At 42.0% G+C, this 27,563-nt stretch overlaps 2 protein-coding genes and 1 long non-coding RNA gene across 9 annotated transcripts; 1 reads left to right on the top strand and 2 right to left on the bottom strand.

Moving 5' to 3' along the window:
• Positions 1-1,163: 1,163 nt before the first annotated feature.
• On the bottom strand, positions 1,164-4,562 carry qtrt1 (queuine tRNA-ribosyltransferase 1). Its single transcript, XM_028413048.1, has 9 exons — positions 4,257-4,562; positions 4,092-4,160; positions 3,858-3,996; positions 3,591-3,785; positions 3,319-3,457; positions 2,769-2,844; positions 2,581-2,690; positions 2,208-2,292; positions 1,164-1,645 (listed from the first exon to the last, which is right to left on the bottom strand). Exons 1-9 carry the CDS (start codon positions 4,542-4,544, stop codon positions 1,493-1,495), a joined length of 1,254 nt encoding a protein of 417 aa, XP_028268849.1. The 5' UTR covers positions 4,545-4,562; the 3' UTR covers positions 1,164-1,492.
• A 187-nt stretch (positions 4,563-4,749) lies between these two features.
• Positions 4,750-27,434, top strand: dnm2a (dynamin 2a). Of its 7 annotated transcripts, none has more exons than XM_028413019.1 (22): positions 4,751-5,228; positions 10,294-10,367; positions 10,579-10,728; positions 11,150-11,353; positions 11,613-11,711; positions 11,781-11,941; positions 12,024-12,166; positions 12,561-12,696; positions 12,818-12,885; positions 13,454-13,592; positions 15,321-15,407; positions 15,787-15,857; positions 16,604-16,657; positions 16,915-16,966; positions 18,126-18,158; positions 19,854-19,964; positions 21,621-21,730; positions 22,546-22,657; positions 22,941-23,105; positions 24,680-24,903; positions 24,994-25,257; positions 25,524-27,434. In XM_028413019.1, exons 1-22 carry the CDS (start codon positions 5,068-5,070, stop codon positions 25,594-25,596), a joined length of 2,691 nt encoding a protein of 896 aa, XP_028268820.1. In that variant the 5' UTR covers positions 4,751-5,067; the 3' UTR covers positions 25,597-27,434. The 7 variants fall into 7 exon arrangements, with proteins under 7 accessions (XP_028268825.1, XP_028268826.1, XP_028268820.1 ...); XM_028413020.1 differs by lacking the exon at positions 18,126-18,158 and adding an exon at positions 17,910-17,921; XM_028413024.1 differs by lacking the exons at positions 13,454-13,592; positions 16,604-16,657; positions 18,126-18,158 and adding exons at positions 14,188-14,326; positions 17,910-17,921 and having other exon boundaries at positions 4,750-5,228.
• LOC114440579 (uncharacterized) lies at positions 19,592-20,776 on the bottom strand. The gene is made up of 2 exons (XR_003671152.1): positions 20,508-20,776; positions 19,592-20,187 (listed from the first exon to the last, which is right to left on the bottom strand). It is a non-coding gene; the product is annotated as an uncharacterized LOC114440579 (long non-coding RNA).
• Positions 27,435-27,563: the final 129 nt, after the last annotated feature.

The following is a 27,563-nucleotide window of genomic DNA, read 5'->3' as shown; positions in this document are numbered from 1 at the left end:
TCTCCTCCAACATCTGCTCTGCGCTGTGAGCGTAACAGACGCCTGCTCTATGCAGAATGACAATAAAACTGTCACATATACACACGTGATTCCCAGAAATGTCTAGTGTGGAGACCTTTTCGCATCTTAGTCGTGAATCTTTAACCACGCACCATATAATTCCTGCATGACAAGATGTAACCCTTGTTTTTCTTATTGTAACTGGGTTTTTTTTATATTGTAGGTTATAGTTTAAGTAAGCATATGGAGCTGAGGATAGAACATATTATGCAGTTCATTTAGTCCAAGGCTTGTGTTCATGTATATTCATTTTCAGACACGATTGTCCATGGTTTGCCAAGAGGGTCGTTGCTCTGTTATGCTGAATATAATCAAAATACACAGATGCAGGATAAGATATAAAGAACACACATAATCCTACAGGTTAATGTATTCCCAACCAGGTTCCTTCTTTGCCATTATTCATATTTCACCCAGCTAATTAATAAACACTTGTAATTAAGCACTTTTCATTATGCAGCAAGCACACCATTCTTAATGGAGCACACTTGTGCGTTCTATATCTTCATTTGCCTGACATTCATGTCACAGGTTTAATCTAGAGCCTCTGGTAGAAACACAAAGGCTAATGAAATTCAAATGTGGTGCTTAAGAGGACTGTTGACTCAAAGCCACAGACAACAGGTGTTATTCAAATTAACAGTCATGGATTAATATTAATCACCCACAAAGCGAAGGCCTGATAAACAAGCACCTATGTGAGCTGCAAACAAAACCCTCAGTGAGAGGATCAAAAGGATTATTAACTGTTAAACTGACAGATCAGTGGATCTCAAAATAGATTTGATATAAATAGATATTTGTGCACTTGTCAAATGCCTCATCTAAGTATAATTGTATGATATTTTTTACTTTGAAACTCTATTAGGAAACTTCCATAGCATATCATTAGCCTGTCAGTCTTTGTTGTGATTGTATCCTTTTCGCCCTCTGGTGGTCACTGTGGTGCAAACACACAATCCGTAGTAAGATCTCTGTACAAATCGTTGGAGAGCAGGGTGCAGGTTAACACGCCGCAGTAGAAAAAAATGCATTGGCACAAATACAGTGTCTGAAATACACACTATAATTAAATGACAGAGGCCGACAGGATGCCAAAACATTATATTTCAGGTGGGTGGGCCTAACGGTGTAGCCATGGTAACAACAAAAAGTATCCAAGCATAACAGAGGAGACAGTTTATGTATTCCAAACCTCATTTAAACCCCATTCAGTCTGAAAATGATCATAATGTGTACTCTGAGATCAATTTACAGCCACTGCGTTGTTGCTTAAGACAATCAGTCTTCATCCAGTCACATCAAAAGCTCCTCTCCTCCTTGCCAGCAATGCTTCATACAAATATAAAAAGAAGAGTAGAAAACAATCATAGATAAAAGGAGTAATTTAAAAAGATATAAAATCTGTCAGTCAGTGTCCCTTTTGAAGGTTCTATTCCAGCGTCACGTTGACAGAAGCTAAAGCATCCACAGCCCAACTGGGATACTGGTCACGAGAGGGGAACATTCGCTTCATGAACGCCCGTATGAAGTCAGGGAAGCGGCCTTCCACAATGCTCTGTCTCACAGAGCGCATCAGGTTGAGCTGCAAAGAAAATCATTTGATGAATAAAAAGAAAAAAAAATTATGTGATTACTATTGATCTCCTGCGGGAAGCCGTCTCCTGCTGTGCACCTTTAGAACGTATACAGTCAGCAGACTTTTTCCAGTACGTACATGATGGCACAGTATGTGTGCTGATCGTTTGGGGCATATCTGTCAGAAGTGTGGTTTTGGTGATGGAGTACAGAGGGTATTAGAGGATTTATTGGCCAAAATCACATGCTGCACTTTTGTTTTTCTGTCATATTTCTGTTGAAGAAATTAGACTTTAAACATATTACACAGGCCCCAATGAAGGCCCTAATGAATGTACTGATATATCATCATATGTGTGAAATACGATTCTGAAGTCTACTTTCTGAATATTTTGTTATGGAAACTCAAACACGAAAGCACCCCATCAGGATTATATTTACTGATACACATTTTTACTTATTTAAAACATGCACAAAGTGTTGTTTTTTTTCCTGGAGGAAAATTGATCTGAAAATTCTACAATTTACCAAGTTATTTACATAAAAACAGAGTTTTTGTTATTACTGACCTGGTAGGCAATGTTGTGTATGGTGATGTGATGCATGGCTGCAGTGTCATTCTTAAAGAGAGCATGCAGGTAAGCCCGACTATGTCTGAAACACAAAATAAACATAAATCATTTGCACACCTTCCTCCACCTCTCCCATAAGGTTACAAAAGTAATTACTTGAAGTAGCTGCAAGTCTTGTTTGGATATTTTTACTGAGACTGAATTTCTTGAGCATAAATAAATCAGAAATGAATATCGAGCGCTGACAAATATGCTAAATCAAGGCAGTCTGTGGTCCAGCTTGTATAAATGAGGCACTAAAACGAACGTATAGTCTTCCATTTCTGTCAAAATGAAGAAAATGTTAAAAAGGTATTTGCACTCAATTTACCTTTTGCAGGTAGGACACTGGCAGTCTGGGTCAATGGGCTGGAAGTCTTTTGCATACTGCTTATGTTTGACCTGTAGAGATCCCCAAGGCACCAAAGCAGAGCCAAACCTCTGAGGGAGAGGAAGCATGGCAGTCAGAAGCTCTGGAATCAGTCTGGTGTCTTGTACGTTAAGATAAAGAGAGCTTACCGCAGTGCGGGTTGGGAAGACACAGTCAAACATATCACAGCCCAGAGCGACGCACACCACCAAATCCACAGCATACCTACACAACGTGGATCACACACATTTATTTTAACCCTCTGAACGCCAAGCATTTTTCACTAATGTCATATTTTCAGTCTGCAGGCTGATTTCAGATTGTCAGCACAGCCATGGCTACAGAGGAGAGAACTAAACATGCCTTTTTTACGGTGGCCCTGAAGGTCAAAACACGACAGCATTTCAGAAAACAGAAAGGGTAGGGTAAACATGTCTTGATTGGACAGAACCCTTGCTAAAATAGACTGATGTGATTGGTTGTTTCGCGGGCCAGTCTAGAAATGACGGTTTGTGAAGCTTCATGGAAGTGTAGACACTGTGTTGTGTTGTGTGAAATGCCATTGTTTTTTGACCTTCAGTGCCACCGTACTTTTTAGAGAATAAAAACGTTTTTTTCTTGCTGTAAAAAGAAAAGCATGCACTTCAATCTAACTACTGAGTCTTGACTGACTGAGTCTGTCTTAACATAGAAACATACCCAACACCCATGAGGTAGCGAGGCTTTCCTCGGGGCAGGTGGTCAGTGCTCAGCGTGACCATCCGCCAGAAGTCATCCTTCTCCTCTCCTCCACTCAGGCCTCCGATGGCAAAACCAGGAACATCACGTTGAGTCATTTCTACAAGAAGAGAAGTCTGACTCCTTATCTTCAGTCTTTGAATCTTTAGACTGTCTCCAAACATGATACAGTAATTCAGCGTGTTTTTACCAGGTGCTGATAGTCTAGCCTGAAATAAGAGCAGGTTTCTTACCATCTAGACAGGCCTTTCGCAGCTCTGCATTCAGTCCTCCTTGGATGATAGCAAAAAGGTTCTGTTTGTCTGGATTTTTATTGGCTGCTATGCAGCGGTCCAGCCATCGAATGGATCTGTGCATGGCCTCCTCCACCCGTGGACCTGTCACGGTACTGCTCACCACATCATCCAGCTGCATCATGATGTCTGACCCTGGAAGAAGTCAGAGAAAGTTCAAGCTGTTCTTACTTTACAGCAACTCACACTGTTTTAATCCATGCTGACCCAGACTGTTCTGTATGCTGATGGACTTCTCAGGACTCAGCAGGATCTCTTTGCCATCATATGGAGACTTGAATTTGACCCCTTCCTCTGTGACCTCTGACAGTTCAACAAGTGACACCATCTGAAACCCTCCACTGTCCTGTAAGCAGGGGGAAAGGAAACGAGACTCAGACACAGTTCACCAGCTACCTGATGTCCTTTTGTGGATAAATCTGCCAGTGAAGCCACACTCACAGTTAAAAGATTTCTCTTCCAGTTCATGAACCCATGTAAACCATTGGCCCTATCAATTAAATCAGGCCCCTGTAATGCAGCAGAGTTCAAATGGAAGGTGTTATGTGTTTGTTAAGTCCAATGGCTTATACCAAATAGAATGTATAATAATGTGAAATCACTCACCGGCCTCATGCCGAGGTGGTATGTGTTTCCAAGGCAAATCTGACATCCAAGACCCTCCAGCTGATCCACAGTGATTCCCTTGAGAGTCCCCTGAGTACCGACAGGCATGAAAACCGGGGTACTGACGGCGGAGTGAGGCAGTATTAGATCACAAGCTCTTGCCTTCGTCACCGGGCATTCAGCAACAATTCGCAGAGTGAGAGGAGAGGCTGCAGACAGAGCTTTCTTTATGGACATGTTGTTTTCTAAGGTGCTCGTATGAGACCCACACTCTGTGGAAGCAGCCATGTTTCAGTGACCATGTGACTTGAACGCCCTAATATTGACAGCCGTGGTGACCAACTCGCATTCAGTTATTTGTTGCCCATGAAGAACACGCCTTTCATATATCCAATCATAGCCCGCCTAGGTGGAGAGACAGCAGAGTCAGCCAATAGACTGACTGGCTTTGCGGACAAGAGGCGGTCTATACGCGCCGGTTTCGATCGGATGTCGCCTTCACAGACCGGATGGTGTTTGTGTAGAGGAAGTTTTGTTTTGTGAGTTTTCCGTCCGTTTCGGCTGACTGAGTAATAAGTTAATACGCATATAGGAACCTGAAATGATATTAGCGTGAATTGCACTACCGGTAAACACTCAAGTATTCAAGGAGAAAATAAAAACCCGTGCTGTTTGAAGCGGCGGAACACAATACTTCAGAGCAATCCGAGAGCACCTTGCTGTTAGGCTAACCTTACTTAGCTAGTTAGCGCGGCTAGCGGCAGCCTCTGGTTTGCGTTGTATTGAAGGGGCTCTCTGAGCTAAGGAAGCCATGGGGAACCGGGGCATGGAAGACCTGATTCCCCTGATCAACAAGCTTCAAGACGCTTTTAGCTCCATCGGCCAGAGTTGCAATTTGGATCTTCCTCAGATTGCTGTGGTCGGAGGACAGAGCGCTGGTAAAAGCTCGGTCTTGGAGAATTTTGTTGGCAGGTAAGTGATAATGGTTAGCTAACTGTAGTAGTTGCCTCGCAGTTTAGTTTTTGCATTGTGTTGTATTCTCAAACTTGTGGTTGGAGAATAGTTGAATGCTACATGAAAAAAATGTCATTTGACATGAAGCTAAGCTAACGGCAGTTACTGTACCGGTACGTAACGCCACTCATAAGTTACGCACTTGTCGTAAGCCAGTCTTGAAAATACAAAGTAGCTGCAGTTTCAACAGCTGTGACACGTTCTGAAGGTGGCAAAGCTGCAGGCTAATCTTAGAGATGCATATAAATGATGAAGATATTCTGTATGAAGGTTTCAGTGTTGTTTACTCTGTTCCTCTAATTTGACATTTCAAACATTTTGTCAGTGAATCCATGGTTATACCCTGACATTTGATCATGGCAGATTTAAAATTTGTCTGATCTTCTTTTGCAGTCCATCCATTTCTGAACGAGATCTGTCCCTCGGTTTATAATTCCGAGCCACACCTCAAAAGGTCCTACAGGATTTGCATTGACCAGAACAGAAATTATGTCACTTATGTGATGTCACACATGTGCTCACCTATGTGAGCTCTCAATGGAATTGAAACACAAAAGTGTTTGTTTGATTAGCACACAACTTCTTTTTTTCAGGTAGGAGTATAAATATGCATAGGGTAAAGCAGTGTAGGTAGAGAGGAGTGTCTTTTCCTCAGGCATGTGTATTTTGTATTTGCAGCTGAGTTTTTCACAAATGTGTTTTTTTCTTCATACTGCATTACTTTTTGACCTCACACAGTGTCTCATTAAAATGCTGACATTTTCTCAGTAAGCTTAGATGTTCAGACACAACTTCCCACTACGATCTTCCCCTTTTCTTACATTATTTGGTTAAAGTTTAGACATAGGAAATGGTCTCGACAATCCTTCATTCTTTGAGATATGAGGGTTTGAGCTAAGTTGCTTCTCAACAGGCTGGTCCTGTTGTCCTCTCCCACATCAGCAGTGGATGAGATCACCCTGCAGATAAAGAAACAATACAAGGTTGCACTAAAGCAGCTTGTTTAGCAGGTTTTTAGTCCATTGAGAGGCACCCAACCCAGACTGCAATTACACATACACATATACATGCAGCCCAGGCAGCAAAGTAGGGGAAGCACATTGAATATTAACATGGTAAGCACACAGGCCTTTGGTTACAAACACACAGGCAGAAAAATGTTATAAGTGCTCAGGCGAGAACATACTTACAGATTAGACCACCACTCAGTGCACATTAATTCGCATGAGTATTTGTACTATGAGAGCACTTACCGAACATCAGCTTCAGTTATTGTAAGACATTTTGTGGTGACCTTGGCTTTTATGTCAAAGTGGAACAGACCTTGATTCTACAAGGTCAAGTCTTAACTTCAACCTGGAAGCACTTGGGAGGTGCTGCACATCACTATAGCAACAGGTACTCGCATGACTCAGTGTTGATTTAAGAGATTGTTTGTGCCCAGTTGCCAATACATACCAAGCTTTCCAGTCATGTGTTATGCAAAACTTAGTGTTTTGTGTAATAATTTATTTGCAAATTCTCTGTGGTGACAGCAGATTGTAAACACAAGCACAGCACTTGTGTTACTCTCCATAATTGTTGCTGTGTAATTTTCCCCTGTGGGGGAGATCCTTTTCTTTGCAGAGGTGCATGTTGTGTATGACAGGTTGGCTTCCTTGCCGTGTCCCTTGGGATGAAAGTAATCCCACTTTACTTTCTGCAGCAATTAGAACAATAGAAACAGAATCTCTTAGTGTGAGGAGACACTTTTCAGACAGTGTAAATGCTCTTTGTTTTTTTCCTTTTCTTTTAACCCACCTGAACATCATGCTGATGTCGTGATCTGACATGTTGCTTCACTCTTTAACTGACAAAGGATCTGCCGTCATAATAAACATATCTGATGTTCATCTGGTTCTAGCCTTGATGGAGAAGGGGAAGTATGGCTGGGCTATATTTGCTGTGCAGTTACTTATTCAGTTATGAGTTGTGTTTTTCAAGGCACTCAGGCCATGTTGGTGTGAGATTGTTCACCTGCCTATGATCTGGGCTTCTGACATTCTGACTGCCTGTGGACCAAACATTTTGCTGGGCAGACATCAGTGTGGCTCAATGTCCACTATTTCTGCATGTTTCTTTCTGTTGCTGTCAGGTTTTCTTTGTTTAAGTATACACCAATACACTATAAAACTTAAATCTGTTTAACGAGTGTTATTGATAACAAAACATATGCTCAAAACATAAATCAAAACATGATAGCTGGAAAGAAATAACCAGGAAAAAAAGCAAATAAAACTGTTCAGTTCTTGAGGTATACAAATGTTTTTTGTCTGAATGTGTCAGTTTCATTTTTACAATTTTTTTTAATAGATTAATGGTTTATTATTTCTATTCTGTTTAAACATGGTAATCACTGTCTTGCCTCCATGTTTGTGTGCTGCTTTGCTGTGTTTTAATTGTATTGATCTAGCTGGCTGTAAAAGCCTCATATCTCGAAATGCAAGCTGGCCTGGGTGGAGGTTGTTATCAGATCTGTGGCCAAAGCCTGTAGACAAACCAAGAGCTTTTACAGTGCTGGAAGCTAAGACCTATAAGTTCATATATACAAGAGATTGAAAGAGTTGTTTAAGGTTGTTCTCCATTAAGATTAAACATGGAAGCTTTTCACTAATTCCATTACGTTTGCCAACTTTATTTGTAGCAGCATTCAGTCTGGTCTGATGCCGAGGATCTATGAATGAATTTTAGCAGAGGCGTCCATGAGCATGGATGCAGTGGACATCTTTGAAGTACTGACAAGTGAGAACCCGGAATTGAAGGGACTTTCCACTAAGCAAGTTAGTTTGGTACCCACAGTGACACACTGTTGTGTGGGAATGTGGGTAGCCATAATTATATGTTCTTTGCCACTCCAGAGACTCATGGAATAAGTCCCACCAAACCACAAACACATTTTTTGGTGTTCCGTGTCTACCCATGAGAGCCCACTATGACCTCACTATTTCACACAGTGACTTCCATGTTTGAAAGTGAGCCCTGCCGGGCCTTTATGGACACTAGGAAAAGCAGGATCAGCTGTGGGCTACAGTTCCTCAGAGTTGCTCTGCCCGTTTGTGGAGAGGGAGAGTCTGTAGGAGCAGGAAGGCAGGGGGAGGGGAGTTGGATCTCTTTCTCTCCCTGCCCTACTCTCTCTTGATTTTGCTTTCTCTTGTGTTGGAGGAAGGGATGCACACAGACTGATGCTCTTTGCTTGGCCATGCATAATGCATGAAATGATACACAATCTGCTCAGCTTCGTCTATCATTTACAGCGCATCAATAATGAAACCCTGGCCTCTTGCTTCTTTTTCAGCATGGCACTGCTGATTGTTCTGCTCTGCCTTCAAAGACTTGGGAAATTCTGTGTCTACTGTATGTTTTCTTGTTTTCAATTGGTTATTATTGGCACTGAAGTTTATTAATGTCAAACCTTTTATCAGTGGCCACTTGTTGGATCAGTGAGCTGGTATGTACCGGTAACCACTGAACAACCATTTGTTTTACTTTCAAAACGTACAGCTTTTGCTAAGTCTAGGACGATGTTGCTGTTGTGATAACTTCTTATTGAATTCTGCCATTTTATCTAGCTATCACAATCAATTGCCAATTGGATGTCTAGTGGCACTTTCAATTCTTTTTGGAGACTATAAAACATTGCTAACAGGCTACACTTGTCTTGATGGAGTGTGTTTGTTGTGTTTTTTAGTTTGGATATTGCCTGACAGTGACCTGTTGGTTGTTAGAGACCTAAAACATCAGTACATCCAAGAGGTCTTTCTTGATGCAATCTATGCACAGTGTTTTCCCACCAATCTGTTCCAACAGTTCCAAGTCCCCACACCTTAAAGTGGATTTGTTTTGATCCTCTCTTGCCTCTAACCCTCACCCAGGGATTTCTATACTGTCTACCATGTGGACAAATGCCTGTATGCTCCACATTATGTGCATGACACTGCAGCACTGCTGAACCATAGACCTGTGGATTTTTGCTGATGTAGGAAACATCCAGAATGTTCATCTCTGTTTGACTACAGTCTACAGACAACAGCATTATGTACCGTAGTATGGGAGCTCCCCTCTCTTCTCTTGTCCTGTGGATGCCACATTTCTTCCAGTCTGAAGTCAGCAATCCTTCAGGCTGTAGGAGAAAAAAAAAATAATGTGGCTTAGTAACACACTAACGCTAGCACGCTAGCTCTGTTAGAATTGTTCTAGTACTGGGGTGGTGATTACCACCAGATGTAGAATGTTTGTAGAGCAGCATAGAGACATGGGGAGGGCAGAAGTCTGGGTGGAAGTGCCTCATCTGTAGGCTGACTAAGCAGTGTTGGCCGTGTGGTTAAACATTCCTCAGGTGCCCTGTCACTTTAAGAAGAACAAACAGACCAACCATAAGAACACGCTTATCATTTCCTGTAGGCCTGCTTTTGCTGTTTGTTTACCGGCGTCACACAATGCAAAATGGTGAGAGCAATATGCATATGCATATTGGATAGGCATCTACAGTTCAGACTGACACACGCTATTCATTTCTCATCGTTAATACCCCTGCACATTTGGGTGTCTTTATATAAGCAGCTCTTAGTCTGTAGCTATCACACCATTCAATGTGTCAAGATTTAATTCATAATTCATTATGAGTACAGTCTGTTCTGCATAAAGTTTATTATATTTCTGAAGTGTACTGTAAAATACTGCAGACGTAACATTTGTGAATTTAGTTAATAAGTGCATAAATTGATCTCTAAAGCTCCAATAATGAGAGAAAATGACTTTGTCACATTTGATTTGTTGTGAGACAAGTTAGAGGCATGAAATTCCCCACTGCCCATCAATTTACCAGAGGCCACGCTGCGAGGAAATGGACATTGAATGTAATGAATAATTGAACATTCTGTGGTGTCCCTGTCTGTTGTTTTCTATCTGTCCTGAGCTGCTTTCTACGTGATCTTTCTTTTACTCAAATGCTTGATGTTTATTTGTCTCCGTTGCTCTTTCTCAGGGATTTTCTACCACGTGGGTCAGGCATTGTTACTCGCAGACCTCTCATTTTGCAGCTGGTCAACAATAAAGCAGGTGAGTATGCCAGTCCTGTGCACAGATGCATCCCAATCCCCTTTCATCGCTGCCCTGAATATGGCCTCTGTCATGGTGCCTCAAGCTAGGCGCACTGTCTGCTATTTGCTACTTTCATCACTTTAATTGAATATTCTCCTTTACTCTTCCCTGCTGTTTCTGTTTCACTCATCTCTCCCTCTTTGTATTCTCTCTCTGCCCCTGCATGCAGAATATGCTGAATTCCTGCACTGCAAAGGGAAGAAGTTTGTGGATTTTGAGGAAGTACGAGCAGAAATTGAGGCTGAGACCGACAGGATAACAGGCTCCAACAAAGGCATCTCTCCCATCCCAATTAACCTGAGGGTCTACTCCCCAAATGGTAATGGGTAATTTTGAAAATGCATTCACAAACACTTTGTGCTACTAAAATCCCTTTAATATCTATTATTTCCCCATATCTATATTTATATTTATATTTATATATATATATATATGTGTGTTTCATTGAGATTTTTAATCTCAACGAGTCTCTCCTGGTTAAATAAAGGTTTTAAATATGAAGTCAGAAATCATATGACAAAATGTCCATATTGAGTCCAGTCTTTATCACTGTGTTATACTGCACAACTGTTATATGCCTAGAAACTGTTTGATGTTCAGAGGGTTATGTTTGGATTTCATTTTGTAAATGCTATTGCATTTTGCAATTAGGAAACCTTTAACAAAGCTGATACAGTTTATTACACACACGCATATTTAGTTTTATTTCTTGAACCTTCATCCCTTTATCTGTGACTCAGTGCTGAACCTGACCCTCATCGACCTCCCGGGAATGACTAAAGTTGCTGTTGGAGATCAGCCACCAGACATTGAGCACCAGATCAGAGACATGCTGATGCAGTTCATCACCAAGGAGAGCTGTCTGATTCTTGCAGTCACCCCTGCCAATATGGATCTGGCTAACTCAGATGCTCTGAAAATCGCCAAGGAGGTGGACCCACAGGGTAGGATATAGCTTTCTTGTAGCTCAGCAGTCAATGTACCCATCACCTCTCATTTCTGCTTCTGCTGTGATGTCAGTATTTCTGTGTCTGCCAAGTCTTCTGAGCATCAGGAGCCTCTGCCAGGAAGAGGTCAAGAGACACTGATAATAACGCTAGTAAATAATTTTTCTGGGCATTAGTCCTCAGCCTCTGTATTATTCTGTAAGACACTTAATAATAATTGTGTTTAAATTAATGCATTTGCACTCATTATATAAAGGTCTACGTACCATTGGTGTTATAACAAAACTGGACCTGATGGACGAAGGGACAGATGCAAAAGACATCCTGGAAAATAAACTGCTTCCACTGCGTAGAGGTGAGAATACAATATTATTGTCTGTGAATGTTTTCAGAATTTAGTGTTAACTTGTGTCTGTGTTGTTAGGTTACATTGGAGTGGTGAACCGCAGTCAAAAAGACATTGATGGAAGGAAGGACATTCGTGCTGCTCTGGCTGCAGAAAGAAAGTTCTTCCTGTCCCACCCTGCCTACAGACATTTTGCAGAGCGTATGGGAACACCGCATCTACAAAAGACACTTAACCAGGTCTACCTTCTTTTCCAAATGCTTAATCATACTCTTCCCCGTAGCATGCTGTTGATGTAGCACTACCTCTGTCTGTTTATAGCAACTGACCAACCATATCAGAGACACTCTGCCTGGACTGCGCAGTAAGCTGCAGAGTCAGCTCCTGTCCTTGGAGAAAGAGGTGGAGGAGTACAAGAACTTCCGTCCAGATGACCCGACACGCAAGACCAAGGCTTTGTTGCAGTCAGTGCCCAATACTTTGTATCAAATTCATGCTTATAGCAATAGAAATTGTATTTGCAAAATGTGTAAAATCTGATATTATCAGGAAAATGTACTTTACCATTATGGTTGTCTATTCACATTCCCCTGGACACAGTCAATACACAAAGACATCCCAAATGCTGTGGAACTACTAACAACTAAGTTGCTGATGTAAAGTCAATCAGATGAATGGTTGTCAAGAAAAGTGACAGACAGAAGGACACACTTGGAAATCCCTTGCTTTATGGATGGATAAACATCTAGCTAATTGATCCCAGATGGCAAAGATCTGCCAAAAAGAAATATGAAATGGAATTTGTATATCAACCAGGCACATTATTCACAAAGTTACTTGTGCTTTGTGCTTGATCAGGATGGTGCAGCAGTTTGGTGTGGACTTTGAAAAATGCATCGAGGGCTCTGGAGACCAGGTAGACACCAATGAGCTTTCAGGTGGTGCCAAGATCAACCGCATCTTCCATGAACGCTTCCCCTTTGAACTAGTCAAGGTTAGTATTGCATCACAGTGAGTGCTATAAAATGTAGTCGGACGCAGGGTTTTGTTTTGATCAGGGAGCTCACAGAGTTTCTTTTTTTGATTCTGTTTGTTTTGTCTCCTTTGTTTTCCAGATTGTGTTTGATGAGAAGGAGCTAAGGCGGGAAATCAGCCATGCAATCAAGAATGTCCATGGTGTCAGGCAAGTGGAGTGCAGCCAAAATGAACTACTTTCCCTAAATATTTACTACAGAGCCTAATCTTGGCTGTTTAACATGTAGCCACATGCTTTGTCTTACCCTCTTCATCAAAGGTTCTATTCTACAGTGATTCACATGTTAATTATCTATCCTTGGCATCACAGACTACAAGTACCCATGCAAACTGGTGTTCTCAAAGTGTTTTATATTTATCATATTTATGCTCTTTGTTACCTTCCCCCACTGTTTGCGGCCCTTTTATCTCTCTGCCAATCTACCACCTTCTCTGTTATTGTGTCCGTCTGCTAACTCAGTTATGTTAAGCATTTGTTTGTGTAAAATGTATACTGGTCTACCATAATTGTGTCATTCCTCATTGTGTCCTCATTTTGTAGTTGTGTGCTTTAATACGCCATTATGGCATATTATCTTGTCTTCTCTTGTCTGGGTTGACTTACTTTCATTTTCATTTTTGTCCCATCATGTCTTCATCCTTGTTTTTTTGCCTATGTGTCCATTAACTGTCCCATCTGTCTGCCGCTGTGCCTCTGTCTCTTTGTGCATCCTCAGAACGGGGCTGTTCACTCCAGACCTGGCGTTTGAGGCCATCGTGAAAAAGCAGATCGTTAAACTGAAAACGCCCTGTCTCAAATGTATCGATCTGGTCATTCAGGAGCTCATCAACACAGTCAGGCAGTGCACCAACAAGGTACTGCAGGTGTCCAGCATCTCCCGACCCAGCCAAGACACAGGGCAGGGGGGCCAACAGTGGGGCGGCTAAGGGTACGCTGGCACAGAACCATTAGCCAAGCATAGCTCTCAAACATCTGAAAAGGTCTGTAGTGATGAGTTAGCTTTTAAAAAGTTCTGTACAGTTTGCCCTTGGGCCAGCCCAGCCCCGCAAGCTCTGTGTGCAGGCAGTGCTGTCGTGTTGTGGAGTGTTGTGACAGGTGATGTGGTGTTGTGGATATGAGAGTTTTCAGGACTCTTGTGGACAAGCTGCAGATCTCACAGCTCAGCACATATAGCCAGCTTAACCTGAGATGGTCTGTTAAGGGGCATCAAGTTGATGTGATGTCGATGCCTGTCCCATTGACCAAGTTTAGTCAGGGCTGGCTAGATAAAGAGGATGTGAAAACCTGTGGCTTGTCCTTCGCAGCTTGTTAAATCTCTCTGTAACTAGAAATGACTAACAAAAAAACTTCTCTTTTTCCTTCCTGTCTGTCTATTTTTCCTCTTTCTTGAATTTCTGCCTCTCCCTGTCTTTCTTCCACTACAACAAAACAACACAATGCAAAACCCAGAACGGGGCTCTTCACCCCTGACCTGGCTTTCGAGGCGATTGTCAAAAAGCAGATCCTCAAACTCAAAGAGCCCAGCCTCAAATGTGTGGACCTTGTGGTTTCTGAGCTCACTGCACTCGTCATGAAATGTGCCGTTAAGGTAACCGGGGGACACACATGCTGTTAATGGCATGAAAAGAGGAGGGATTTCATAAACATAAATCTGTTTTTACCCCAGTGAAACCTGCCTCAACCCTCCATTGCCACTCTGTGCCCACTGCCTCATACATGTTCGTCACATTCCTTCACCTTTCTGAAAGGTGCCATATCATCCACGCTGAGCATTGATCTACAAATCACATGAAATTTTAAGCGCAACTTAAAATTTCCACCAGCCTGCCCTCACATGCTGTCTGACCTCAGCATCAATTTATTAAAACCGTTTTTCCCCACCTCCACATTACTTCCTCTGTCTCCCTGCCCAAATGCCTTCCAAACGGGTGAGATGACACTAATAGCCCGTGGGCTCTGTGGGCACAGCAAAAGCCTAAATGGAGCATTTCCATAGCAACTGTGCTCCACCACCATCTTGTGGACAGAGGAAGGCACTGCTTATCAAGAAAACAAATACTCAGACATCCTTCTGCTGTCTTTTGTTTTTTTTCTGCCTTTCCCAGTCTGTCCTTTCTCATCCAGTCTCCACTAATAATTACTGTCCAAACTATGCTATCAGCTAGAGATGACACTTTTAATTAGAATGTCTTGAAATTTATACAGTTTATCTCTTGTCTTAAAAACAACTGTAAGATGCAGGCAACAGCAATCATCCAACATTGATTCTTCAATAAAGTCTTCCCTGGCTGATGGTCAATAGGTGTCCACCCTGTAAAGGGTGTGTGTGTGTGTGTGTGTGTGTGTGTGTGTGTGTGTGTGTGTGCTGGGGGTGGGGGGTTGGGTTATGATTGCCGAGAGATGTGTGACACTGAAAATGTCACTTGACTATCTCTTTCCCTTTTCTTTGTTTCCTACTTACTCTCACTTTTCACTCCTGTTTCTCTCTGATACTTATTGGTAAGTCTTAAAAAGCTCAAGCTCACATGTAAGCACATGTCTTAGCTCAGCGCTGCAGTTATGTGTCATGTTGGTTTCTTTAGCTCAACTCCTACCCCAGACTGAGAGAAGAGACTGAGAGGATTGTCACCACCCATGTCAGAGAAAGGGAAGGGAAAACCAAGGACCAGGTGAGATGCTGGGATGTTAATGACAAAGACTCTCTCTCCCTCCCTCCCTCCCTCTCCCCCTCTCCCTCTCCCTCTCACATGCGAAGTGAGTGCTGGTCACTCCTAATTTTGTAGACATGTTGTAAGACAAATAAGTAAGTTCTGCTGGTTCTGCTTTTAGGACGTTGTTAAATCAAGGGAAAACAAAGGGTGGTCTGCTACGATTCTTATCTGAAATGCTTAATTTATGCTTAATAATTTAAAATTTAGCAGCATTCCCTCTATAAAAGAAGTCAAGTCGTTTTGCTGATGTGTTTTGTGTTCACTCAACATACAGTAGACTTGCAAGCGGTGATTAGCTGAAACATTTCCATCTTAATCAGAATTTTCTGCCTCCAAGGTTCTGCTGCTGATTGACATTGAGCTTTCCTACATCAACACCAACCACGAGGACTTCATAGGCTTTGCCAAGTATGTATCTGCCCTCCTTCCACAATTTCCAGCCCACTTCCAGCTTGTTGCTGTAAATTCTCAGCACAGGCACTGCAGTCTCAATGAAGTTCATGTTGCCTTCGTCTGTGCCTGTGGCTCCACAGACTTACAAAGTAGAGATCTATAATCCTGTAACTTCCTGAAATTAACATACAAGCCCCAACTTCACTGCGACTGGCTCATAGTTTTGCTTATAATTACACACACGTCGTAAACTGTAGCATGCCAAATAGTAATCCGGCCACATTAGAGCATGTGTCTCTTCGGAGAGGTTGATGCTACAGTGATTAAGGTCACATTAGTTATCCCCTGCATGCAGCTACCCATCCAAACAAAGTCTGTCAAGTATGCTTGGTTGCTTGACAAAAGCATTTTCTCGTTTGCCTCAGACCGTTTGATGCTCTTAAAAGTTCCATTTGTACTATGGAGAGCAATGCTGTTTTACATTTACCTGTAGCAGCTTTTGCACACTACAAAGCATTTTGTGTTTTTTGGATTTATCTAAGCTGTTTAGAGTTTGTGGTTGAACCCATCTAGAGGTTACAGTAACATGTAACTGAGTGGAGCTCCTCTCCTCTCTGTGGGTTGTGTCATTGACCAAGTAACAAAGCAAGCCCCCGTGTGAGCGTGTATGAAGGATTATGCTCACCCTCTGCATGGCAAGTGGGTTGATGTGTCAGAGGTCAGCAAGGGCTCTTTAACGATTTTCATGACGTCACTTTCAGTCTTGACTACAGAAGGCTGGATGATGGTAGCTCCCCAGGGTACGGCAACAACAGGTGGGCAAGCAGAAAGTATGGGGGGGGTTTTGTAGTGTGTATGAGATCCTGTGAACCTCCATTTGGCCAAATTCATACAAATATTCATGTATGTGTTAGTGACATACAAATAGCCATGACCACACAGAAACAATAGAGCCACACACACCTAAAACTAAACAGGTAGTATTTTTTTTTATTTTAAATAAGATGTGTATATAAACAGGTTGTTTGGTAACGTTGATATTTATTTATCTGTCCATCTTGTGTAACCGCAGTGCTCAGCAGAGGAACACAGCTGCAAACAAGAAGAGAGCCATACCCAACCAGGTATGTTTGATCCCTCAGCTCTGACCTTTTCTCCATTTTCATTGACTCCTATTACCAGCCTATTAATCAACCTTATGAACCTGAGCAACGATTTAGACCTTTGCCATTAATCTATCCCGACTTGTCTAACTGTTAATGATGCTCTCGTGTGCATCATTTAAACTACTGACTGTATCCAGTCTGCCTTTTCCAGTCCCCATATAGTAGCTGGTCGTCCATGTTGTGAAGCTGGTACCTCTCCTGTTCTGTTTTATTCCTGGTGGACTTCAGTGTTTTTATATATAATACTATATACTTTAATACTATATATAATATAGTATAATACTGCTAATGAGCTTTGGAGATGGCAGTTTTAGGAAGAGAGAGCTGTCTTAGTGAACCTAAATACAACAACCCCACTTCCCGAGCATTTTTTCTCCACAGCTTTTATTAATTGCATGTGACCCAGGCATGTTGTTCCAAAGCAAAGCAACAATTAATCATTGAATTTGTTGATTGTTTCACCATCCTATTAACTCACAGCATTTTTTTTTACTTAGAGTTCTGAATGTGCATGGACATTGCACCTATCAACTGAGCTACAAATATGACATAACCCAATTGTGGTATACCTGAAGTAATTCTAATTGCATGTAATTCTCTTGCTCTCTCTCTCTCCCTCTCTCTCGCTCTTTCTCCCTCCCTCCCTCCTCTCTCTTTGCCTGTCTTTCTCTGGTTGCTTTGTGGATTTTCTGTTTCCTCTTTTTACCATCTCTTATTTCAACCCTTTTTCTTACCCTCTCTTCTTTCTTCATTCTTCCTTTCATCAACCTGTCACTCTTCTCTCTCTCCTCTCATTCATCCTTCATCTTTGCTTCCTTGCTTTCATTTATTTTGGCTTTGATTTTATACTGCCCTCCCCCTCCTTCTTGCTTTGATTCCCTTCCCCTTCCTATTACTGCAGGGTGAGATTCTGGTAAGTACCCCAAAGATTTAAACCACGCCCTGCCAGGGGCAGCAGGGGTAGGCCAAGCAGCAGAACTGAGGCCATCACAAACGGGTCAGCAAATACAGTTAGGGTGCCCAAGACCAAGAGCTATGGTTCCCCTAAATGGCTCCCCTAAATGAAGGAGTTGATAACCTTATCTATCCTATAATGAGTTATTCTACCCCTCTGCAGCTTCGTGTACTAGGAGAGGCCTACGAGGAAAAGGTAGAGTCTTCAGACTGACCAAAGTCAGATCGATTACAACTGCAGTATCGGCACACAATTCCAGTAATTTGGACAGTAACACCCAGCAATTTTGCTCTTGCGATTTCTGACTTTAATAAGACAGTAATTGTCATTAATTGGATATTTTGGTCTCTACTAACATTTTCTTTAGAACATTTTATTTTTTGGCACTTGGCATTGCTGTGTTCTCTCTATAAAGGACCAAAGAAAAAGAGAAAAGGTGGATATCCTCCACCAGTGGCAGTGGAAGCATCACTTCTGCTGTCCTCAGGTTTATACCTCTGCTGCTGCCTCATGCATGGTGACTCCGAAGTTTGCCTTGTGAGAATCAAACATCACTAGAAACAAAACGAAGAGTTGGTGGGGAGTGAATAAATCAACAACACAATTACAATGATTTCCAAACTCCGTCCTACTAAACACACCAGTGTGTTATTCCTGCTTTCAGAGCTCAACCAAATTGTCTGATAAGGTGACTGATCATGGTTTCAGGATGTAATTCAATCAGAGTTCTTGTCGCCCTTTTGATTTTCTTTTCTCCGTACTATCAAAACACATTCCAATGAGCATGTTACTGTAATCATTGAATACCTTTGCTTCAAATAATCATTGCATCTCAAACATCTGAATGTTTTAAACGGTTTGTTTTCTACTACCACTCTTATATCTCGTAACCAAACTGACAAGAGAACACAATATTTCCTACTGACTTTAATACAGGAGATGTTTCTGTCACTGAAAAGTGTATTACTCGCCAAGGCAAACTACCTGTTAGCTCCTGTGTTTCTTGCTCTACTTGATCGATTGAAACATGTCCTCCTATCACTCACTCCAGTCTTTATTTGGAGGGAAAAGGGGGTCCAAAGTAAAATTTTCTCATAGCTTATCGTAGTATAAGGAAGCACTTGAAATGCATAGGAGTGCAAGCAAGAAAATAGAAAGACAGGAGTTATGAAGGCTCATCCAAAATGCATGGCTTATTTTCCTCAGATTGATTCCCTCTAACATATTTTACCCTCTACATCTCTCCACTTTAGATTTTCACTTTGCTGGTTAGATTTTTGTCTCACCTCTGAGTTTAATCTCTCTTACTGTGAATTTCTCTTTATTCTACCTCTTCCCTTGGTAATCAGATGATGACCAGTTAAACCCGTAACCCTGTTGTTTTAACTAACTCCGTAAAGTCTAGCTTTTACTGACCCATTAACATTAACATACCACTGCCGACCCTTGTTCTTTGTGTGTCAAGACGAGCATGTTCTGGATACCATCTGGTTTTGTTTGTTGGTTTAATGCTTTTCTGTTGAGTGAAGGAAAATGTGGCCTAACAACGTTCTTTACTAAACCTTCTAACATATGTTTACTTTGTTACTCACAGCATATATTAATGTCCTTTGGTCACTCCATGCTGGTTTTACCTTGTAGTTTTATTAGACTCAATAACTTAACACAACACACAATGATTAATATTTGGACAATAACACAATTAAACTTATTATGAACTTACAGGTAAGTCCATGAGTTTTTACTAGTATCAGTCACAATTCAGAAAGAGTTATGTGAAGCCAAGGTGTCCACATTTCACCAGTGTATGAACCTGTCTAATAAAGCTGTTTTTCCTCCATCCTCCTGGTGCCCCTCTCTCCCTGCCACATTTTTTTTCTCACCATGTAGGTCATCAGGAAAGGCTGGCTAACCATCAACATCAGCATCATGAAAGGAGGCTCCAAGGAGTACTGGTTTGTCCTGACGGCTGAGTCCCTGTCCTGGTACAAAGATGAGGAGGTGAGAGGACAATGTCTCTGGCTGCGGAGCTTTGGTCACATTACCCACAGTGGCAGGATGTGTGTGTCCCAGCCTAGTCTAACCAATGTGCAGACTACTGTTCAGCTGTAGCCTGATGAACAGGTAGTCTGAACACTGGGCAGACGCGGTGGGGGTGGTGTGCAAGACTCTGATGGGAGGAAGGACCCGGAGGTCATTGCAACTGCAGGTCGCTACCCCAGGACTGAAGGACACAGGACAGATAGAGCAAACATTACCTCATTGTAACAATATGAAAACAGTCAGTATGTGAAAATGAATTATATTTGTCCCAATTGCAGGAATTTATTCTGTTATTAATAAGATAATTGTAACACTAATCCATCAGAGCTAAATCAACGTATATACATATAAGTCCACACAGTGACCTGTATAAGGTCTCGGACAGAAACATTTATTACACTGCAGTGGAGTGAAAAGGAGCAAGTTCATTTAACTGAAGTTACTGATTAAACCGAAGAGAAATTCTGTGTCTCTAAATAAGATTGCAGTTGCCTTACTCACCACTTGCTCTTCTTCAGGCCTTTGTTTTATCTTTCATTCTTCCACCAAAAAATACCTCTAAAAGCTACAAATCATCCCTGGAAACAAACTCCACACCAGTAGCCTCAGTTTGCCCTAACACCAGCCGAAATGGTGCATTTTCACGCTGGTGGACCTATTGCGAATAAGCAAAGAGGAAGACTGAGAGAGGTAGGATGGTGGAGGCAAACTGACGTGGCAGGCGGGCTGAAATGTTCCAGCCGGGATCTGACTTTGGAATTTGCAGGAAATCGTACTGGGTTACGGGGGCCAGAGGGGAGGGGGCGATTGTGTATAGGCGCTTGTCTACATGAAACCACATGCAGTGTTTGCGATGTTCACATATGTACAAATTGATGCACTCACCCAAAGTTCACTTAATGTTTGTTTAGTCCATTCAGTCTCATGTATGTTTGCTTGCCTTTACGCATGCAGTTAAGGATTTAGCCCTTTCTGTGTGTGCATGTGTGGTGAGGGCGGGGGGATTGTGCGGAGCTGCGAGTGATGTAACTGTTGGGCCTGCACCGCTCTCTGTGTTAGTACAGACGTAAATGCTTCCAGATGTCTCTGCTCAACAGTGAAAGCTGGCACCCCATCCCCCTAGAACTCCCTCATGTTCCTCCTTTTCTCCCTCCACTCCTCGTCATGCGTTTCTCCATCTCACTCGCCTGGTGGTCGTCCACACAGAGGAAATGGATTCCATCTTTTTGTAGATAACATTTGTGTGACAAAACAAAATGTTTGTATTTAAATCCTGTGCTTCACCCAGCTATCTATCAGCAGCACCATCTTCCTGTTTGGAGGGAGCCATTGACTGCCAATCTGGCTGTAAAGAACTTTCAGAGGAAAAAAAATACTCGCTAGCTTTCAAAAATCCTTAGCAGCTTGTGTTTCACTTCCCACATGATTCCTGATGCATAAGGATCAAACTAAAATCATTTCTTTAATGCTATTTCTACATCTAAAGATAAAAAAATACTGTTATTCACATCACAACAGTGAATCCTCTCAGTTGTGTTTTACAGGTTTGTCTGTTCATTTTTTAAGGTGTTTGTGCCAGCTGTGAAATCCTTTCTTTTCTCTTCCCCATACCAGGAAAAAGAGAAGAAGTACATGCTGCCCTTGGATAACCTGAAGCTCAGAGATGTTGAGAAAGGCTTCATGTCCACAAAGCATATCTTTGCCATCTTCAATACAGAACAGAGGTCAGGGCACTTTTGTTTGTTGACCCTTGTGATTGTTTGTGTGATTTTTGCATCCATGCACATACACATCAAAGTGGGTGTTTGATGTGTTTTTTTTTAAAGAAAAGTCTTTGTAATTCACAGATTTTATTCAGGTGGTTATTATGAAGACATTTGAAGAATATCATAATAAAGAAAAAAGCAGCTGCAGCAAATAAGACCAGAGAGGCATGATGAAATTACTAAACCTACTGATGTAATGTTGAATCAATTATACTGTCCAGTGCATAATGTCTCTTAATATTTAAACCAGTGCTGCAGATCTAAAAACCTACCTTACCTCAATATGCATATTTAGGTAAATGTAGTTTAATTTAATTATGTTCACGTACATTTTAAATTGCAATTTTATGGTCTGTGGGCTGTTTTATTTCAACATTGTATGCCCTGTGCGACCCCCCAAAAAAAACACATTTCTTTACGGACAGCTGGTTTGTTGGTGTTACTAACATACAGAATGTCTGCAGAAGGTGCATCATTAAAAAAGCATTACTGCAGTCTCTCCATCAACAGAACCTGGTTCAGTCAGGTACCTTTCAGTCCAGTGGTTTGGCCGTGAACGGTGATAAAAGTAGGTGGTCAGTGAAAGAACAGCGTCTTTTATGGCTGGTTTAAACTGAACATAACCTGCTCCTGACCGTTTGCAGTTACTGTGGTGATATAGCTTACAAGAGACCCACCTTCACTATGCTGCTTTTGGCTCAGCAGACCTTACTGTCCCACTAACCCTGCCTCACGGTACACCTCTAGTAAGTAGTGTGTGTTTATTTTTACAGGAACGTGTACAAAGATCTTCGTCAAATAGAGCTGGCCTGTGATTCTCAGGAGGATGTGGATAGCTGGAAGGCATCCTTCCTCAGGGCAGGCGTTTACCCAGAGAAAGACCAGGTATGTGAGTGGGGATTTATTAAAAGGATAAAGCTGGTAATATTATGTTTTTATATATTACTAGTACAAACATGATTCAGTAAGGTAGTCTCGTTGGGATTAGGAGACAAAATTAAATGGGTAAAAAGTCAAAAAAATAACCTGTGGCAGATGCTGTGAATCCAACTCATTTATATTTCTGTAAAATGTATTTTGAAGTAATATCATCTTTATTAGAACTTTTACAAATAGAAACTATGACCAATGTGTGCATTATCTTATGTTTTTGTGTGTATTGCAAAAGGTGGAGAATGAAGAGGCTGCCCCTGCAGACACGTTTTCTATGGATCCCCAGCTGGAGCGACAGGTGGAAACCATCCGAAACCTGGTGGATTCATACATTGGCATCATCAACAAATCCACCCGAGACCTCGTGCCCAAGACCATCATGCATCTGATGATCAACAGTGTAAGTTCTACGCATCAGACACAAACCATACTCTCTCATAAATGTCAGGCTGTGTTTGCAACAGGCAGCAGCTGCTATGATGTATAGTGGCCATGTTTGCTTCAAAACAAGTGAGCCTTCAAATGCTAAAACATGCATAAGCATAACAAGTCTGAACATGGCAGCACATTAAACTAATTTTAGCCATCTGAATGAATGCTAGTCATTACTAATTTGACTAATTTAAGTAAGTATATTGTTACCCAGAACTTTACTGCATTGCTATATTTCTGAGAAGTAGTTCTCTGTAAAGTGATTAAAATAAAAACTACTGCAGGAGATTCCACAGCAAAAACATCCCCATTTGTCATAGCACCTAAACATGTTTTGAAAAATAAAACAGCAGAAAGCCCTGAAACAAGTGAGTAATAGATGAAATGTAGAGCTGGAAAGGAAAGAGCAGTCCCTGACTCAGTTATCCAGTCAGAGCATGGAGTGGATATGAATGAAGAAATGAAGGTGTGTGGGTTCCATCTAACTTCTACAGTACTGCACTGAAGTAATGACTAGTGAATCCTCAGGCTAAAGGCTAGCAGTGTCTCTATCCAGTTCACAGTACAATAGTGTTCAGGTCACACAAGCTCCTGCACTGTAGAGAATAGTGTTACGTTTTCTTATGTATCTTGGCCTTGTTGGTCATACACTGTATTGTCAGAAATATTCACTCGCACATCCAGATAATTACATTTAGGTGGTCCAATCATTTCTATGGCTACAGGTGTATACAAATCAAGCACCTAGGCATGCAGACTGCTTCTACAAACATTTGTGAAAGAATGGGCCTCTCTCATGAGCTCAGTGAATTCTAGGATACCTCCTGTGCAACAAGTATTCCACAGTCAACTCTGGTATTATAAAAAAAAATGGAAGAGACTAGGACTTGAATGGCCTGCACAGAGTCCTGACATCAACCCAATAGAACACCTTTGGGATGAATGAGAGCCAGGTCCGATAGATAGATAGATAGATAGATAGATAGATAGGTAGATAGGTAGATAGGTAGATAGATAGATAGATAGATAGATAGATAGATAGATAGATAGATAGATAGATAGATACTTTATTGATCCCTGTGGGGAAATGCGTCAAACATCAGTGTCTGACCATTCTTCCAGTGACCGGAAGATTGTTCAAAAATTCCCAGAAACATACTCCTAAACCCAGTGGAAAACCTTCTCAAAAAAGTTGAAGCTGCAAAGGGTGGCCCGACGTCATATTAAACGCTATGGATTAAGAATGGGATGTCACTTAAGTTCTTAAGCATGTAAAGGCAGATGAGCGAATACTTTTGGCAATATAGTTTATATTTCATGTTGACACAAGGTCATAAACCTGAAGGCACTAATTAACAGAATTTATGATGCATGCTTACAGACTTTCCCCTGGACATTTGCTATGCTTTATTATGCTTGTGAGCTCACTTGATGCCTTTTGGGGAAACACACACTCACACAAATGCAGCACTCTCTGTTCCACAATACAATGTGTCATCATCCTCATAGAAACCCTCTGTGTTCATCAATGTTTCCATTCAGGCAAAAGATTTCATCCACTCAGAGCTACTGGCCTACCTCTATTCATCCGGAGACCAGAACAGTCTGATGGAGGAGTCAGCTGACCAGGCCCAGCGTAGAGACGAAATGCTGCGTATGTATCACGCGCTCAAGGAGGCTCTAACCATCATCGGCGACATCAGCGCCAACACCATCTCCACCCCAGTACCACCGCCTGTAAATGACACCTGGATCCAGGAAGCCAGGTGAGGAGTAACTTGTCTTTAGTTCCGCTGTGAACAAAATAATTTAGGGGCCATTATTATGTCTGTTTAACTCTGTTATGTCTGTCTCAGCCCAACCCCTCAGCGCAGGCCACCTCCTGCATCGGCCCCGCCCCCCAGCCGTCCACCTGCTGTCAGGGGCCCCACACCAGGACCACCAATGAACCCTTCCCCTGCATTCGGAGCTCCACTCAACCCCTCTCCTGCATTTGGCGCGCCCCCGATCCCCTCCCGCCCAGGCCCACCTGTTAATGCCTTCAACAGCAGCCTGGATCCCTTCAGTGCACCTCCACAGATCCCCTCCCGGCCAGCCCGCGTCCCGCCTGGTGTACCCAGGTATGACTTCCTTTTAATGATATTATCTTGAGTGTGTATTTCACCACCAACACATTTGTTTTTAAAAGTTACAGACATTTTTTGTCCTTTCACCCCTCCAGTTTTCCATTTGTATACCTAGTATTTCTTCATACCTATTCTCTACGCAGCCTGGGCTCTCCGTCCTCTCCTTCATCTGTATTCTGTGTGGGGATGTTTGGTTTCTTGCTGTCTCTTTGTGAGCACGTCTCACTCCTTGTCCCATATGTCTTCTCTCCTCGTTGCAGCCGAAGACCTCCTGGTGCTCCTTCTCACCGGCCCACCATTATCCGCCCTGCTGAGCCCTCCCTGCTAGACTAGACCCATGGCTACCTAAGCGCATGTGTTTGTGTGTGGATGTGTGTATCTGCACTCTATAGGTCAGCGGAGGTGGAGGGGTCGCAGGGGCTTACTGATAGGGGTGCATAATGTGCACCATCCAGCCGTACCGATATGTCTATTCAAGCAATGTTAATAAGCTGCTAATACTGTCTCGTGAAAGGAAGAAGGCCCTTAACCACTTGACCTTTGACTGCTCAGCTGATCTGTGATGCATTACGCTTCCCTCATAGGAGATAATGTGTCAGATTCACGTCAGGGTTTTTCAATAGTAAAACTGGTTTATTTCCCAGCAGCAGTACATTAATTACTTATTAACTGCTACAGGCTGGTGTTCCTCTCCCCTCCCTCCACCTTTTTATACTGGCCCAGTGTACTATACACACTCGCTGTTGATGTTGTACTGGGTTTTCATATCCTAACTGATTTCATACTGAAAAACAATAGCTTATTATCACTGTTGTTATTTTTTGGTGGTGTCAATTCTATTTTTTTCCTCCTCCTCCTTGTGTTATTTTATTTGAGTGACATTGTCCTTTTTAATGACCGTTATAAATGTAGCTTTAAAATAAAAATCCTTATTGCAGCTGAGACGGAGCATTTAAAGACACAGGGCGGGCTTCAGACTCTGTGACTTATCCCTTCCACAATGTAGTTATGATCCAAGCACTTGTAACCATCTAGCCTTACAGCAAGCCTCTTATAACTGGGATATTCTAGTCCGTTTATCAAACACTATGCACACGAAAAAATGAGGGACTGAAGGCTGTCTGCACTTTGTGGGAAGCTTTCTCCACTGATTGAGTTGAATTTTTATATCCCTTTAGTCTCAGGCCTGCACTGTTAATTCCTGGATTAGAACAGCTTTCTCTCTCTGAGGATTAAACTTGATGGGGCCTTTTATGGTATTACACACGGAGGAGATGTCACATCTTAGTTTTCAAAGACATTTATTGCTGCTCTAAATTCTGCTTCAGTGTATATACGTAGGTGGTATATAGCGGGGAGTTGGCCTGTGTCTCATTCTGTCACAAAGATATTGGTTATAAACAAAAAAGCCACAATATAAAAACTATAGTCATCAAGATTGGACAGCGTTTGGTCATCTCCTCATTATTTATAACCTGGGCATTTGTCGTTTCTTTTGATGTTTTGGTTGCAATTGTATTTGCATATTGTATTTCCTGCTCAGTTCCCGAGCCTGTCCGGGACTGATCCATCTCTTTTGATTGCTCTTTGACCATTAAAAGATGTTTAGGTATTTAGGGGGGCATGGGGGAAGGTGGGAGCAATGGTTGGCTACTTTCCGTTTGTTTTTTTTTTTTGGGTTTGATCCGTAGTGGTGGTGGGAGTTGTGCTGTATGAAGGCACATCCTGTCTAGAGAAGCTGTCTGAATGATCGATAACTAAAGACATATCCAACAGAATGAACTCAGTTCAGCCGCTGACTCTTAAGACAAGATGTGCTTATTCTTGGTTTCTCCAGGTCTGGCTGTCAGTGACAGAAACTTTCATTTGATTGAGGTTTGACACTGATGTTGCCTGTCACTCTCAGTCTGCCCTTAAGAAGCGTAGACTGTAAATGCTCCATCATACATTTGCCTGTGGAATACTGCTGTTCCCTCCTCCTCCCTCTTCTTTCCCTCCCCTCTCTGAATCTGGAGGAAGGGGCTGGAAACCAACCTGCAAAAATCTCTTTTTTGTTTTGTTTTGCAAACACTTGTCAAGTGCCTCTGTAGCAATGATTTGAACTGAATAAACAACTTGAAGGCAGAGTAAATAAAGAGGTGTTGTGTACAATAAAGGGACTGGCTCTGGTGGTTGGTGTCTCTTTGTGTCCTGTGTAATCCACTCCTCTCTTTTTCTTTGATTTCCCCACTCCCTCTTCTGTTGCCTCCATCTTTACATTTTAACCAATACAGGCTCACACATGTTCCTATGGCAACCCT

The sequence above is a fragment of the Parambassis ranga genome, chromosome 8 (genome assembly GCF_900634625.1).
Source record: "Parambassis ranga chromosome 8, fParRan2.1, whole genome shotgun sequence".
In the NCBI taxonomy this organism is placed as follows: domain Eukaryota; kingdom Metazoa; phylum Chordata; class Actinopteri; family Ambassidae; genus Parambassis; species Parambassis ranga.
This window is presented reverse-complemented; position numbering and strand designations above follow the sequence as displayed.

Excerpts from the sequence above, each read along its gene's own strand:
- qtrt1 (XM_028413048.1), bottom strand. The coding sequence starts at position 4,544 with ATGGCTGCTTCCACAGAGTGTGGGTCTCATACGAGCACCTTAGAAAAC. Across the intron at positions 4,161-4,256 it reads ACCACCTCGGCATGAGGCCG|GGGCCTGATTTAATTGATAG; the intron begins GTGAGTGATTTC and ends GCTGCATTACAG. Across the intron at positions 3,786-3,857 it reads CAGCATACAGAACAGTCTGG|GGTCAGACATCATGATGCAG; the intron begins GTCAGCATGGAT and ends GACTTCTTCCAG.
- dnm2a (XM_028413019.1), top strand. The coding sequence starts at position 5,068 with ATGGGGAACCGGGGCATGGAAGACCTGATTCCCCTGATCAACAAGCTT. Across the intron at positions 5,229-10,293 it reads TTGGAGAATTTTGTTGGCAG|GGATTTTCTACCACGTGGGT; the intron begins GTAAGTGATAAT and ends GCTCTTTCTCAG. Across the intron at positions 12,697-12,817 it reads TCCCCTTTGAACTAGTCAAG|ATTGTGTTTGATGAGAAGGA; the intron begins GTTAGTATTGCA and ends TTTGTTTTCCAG.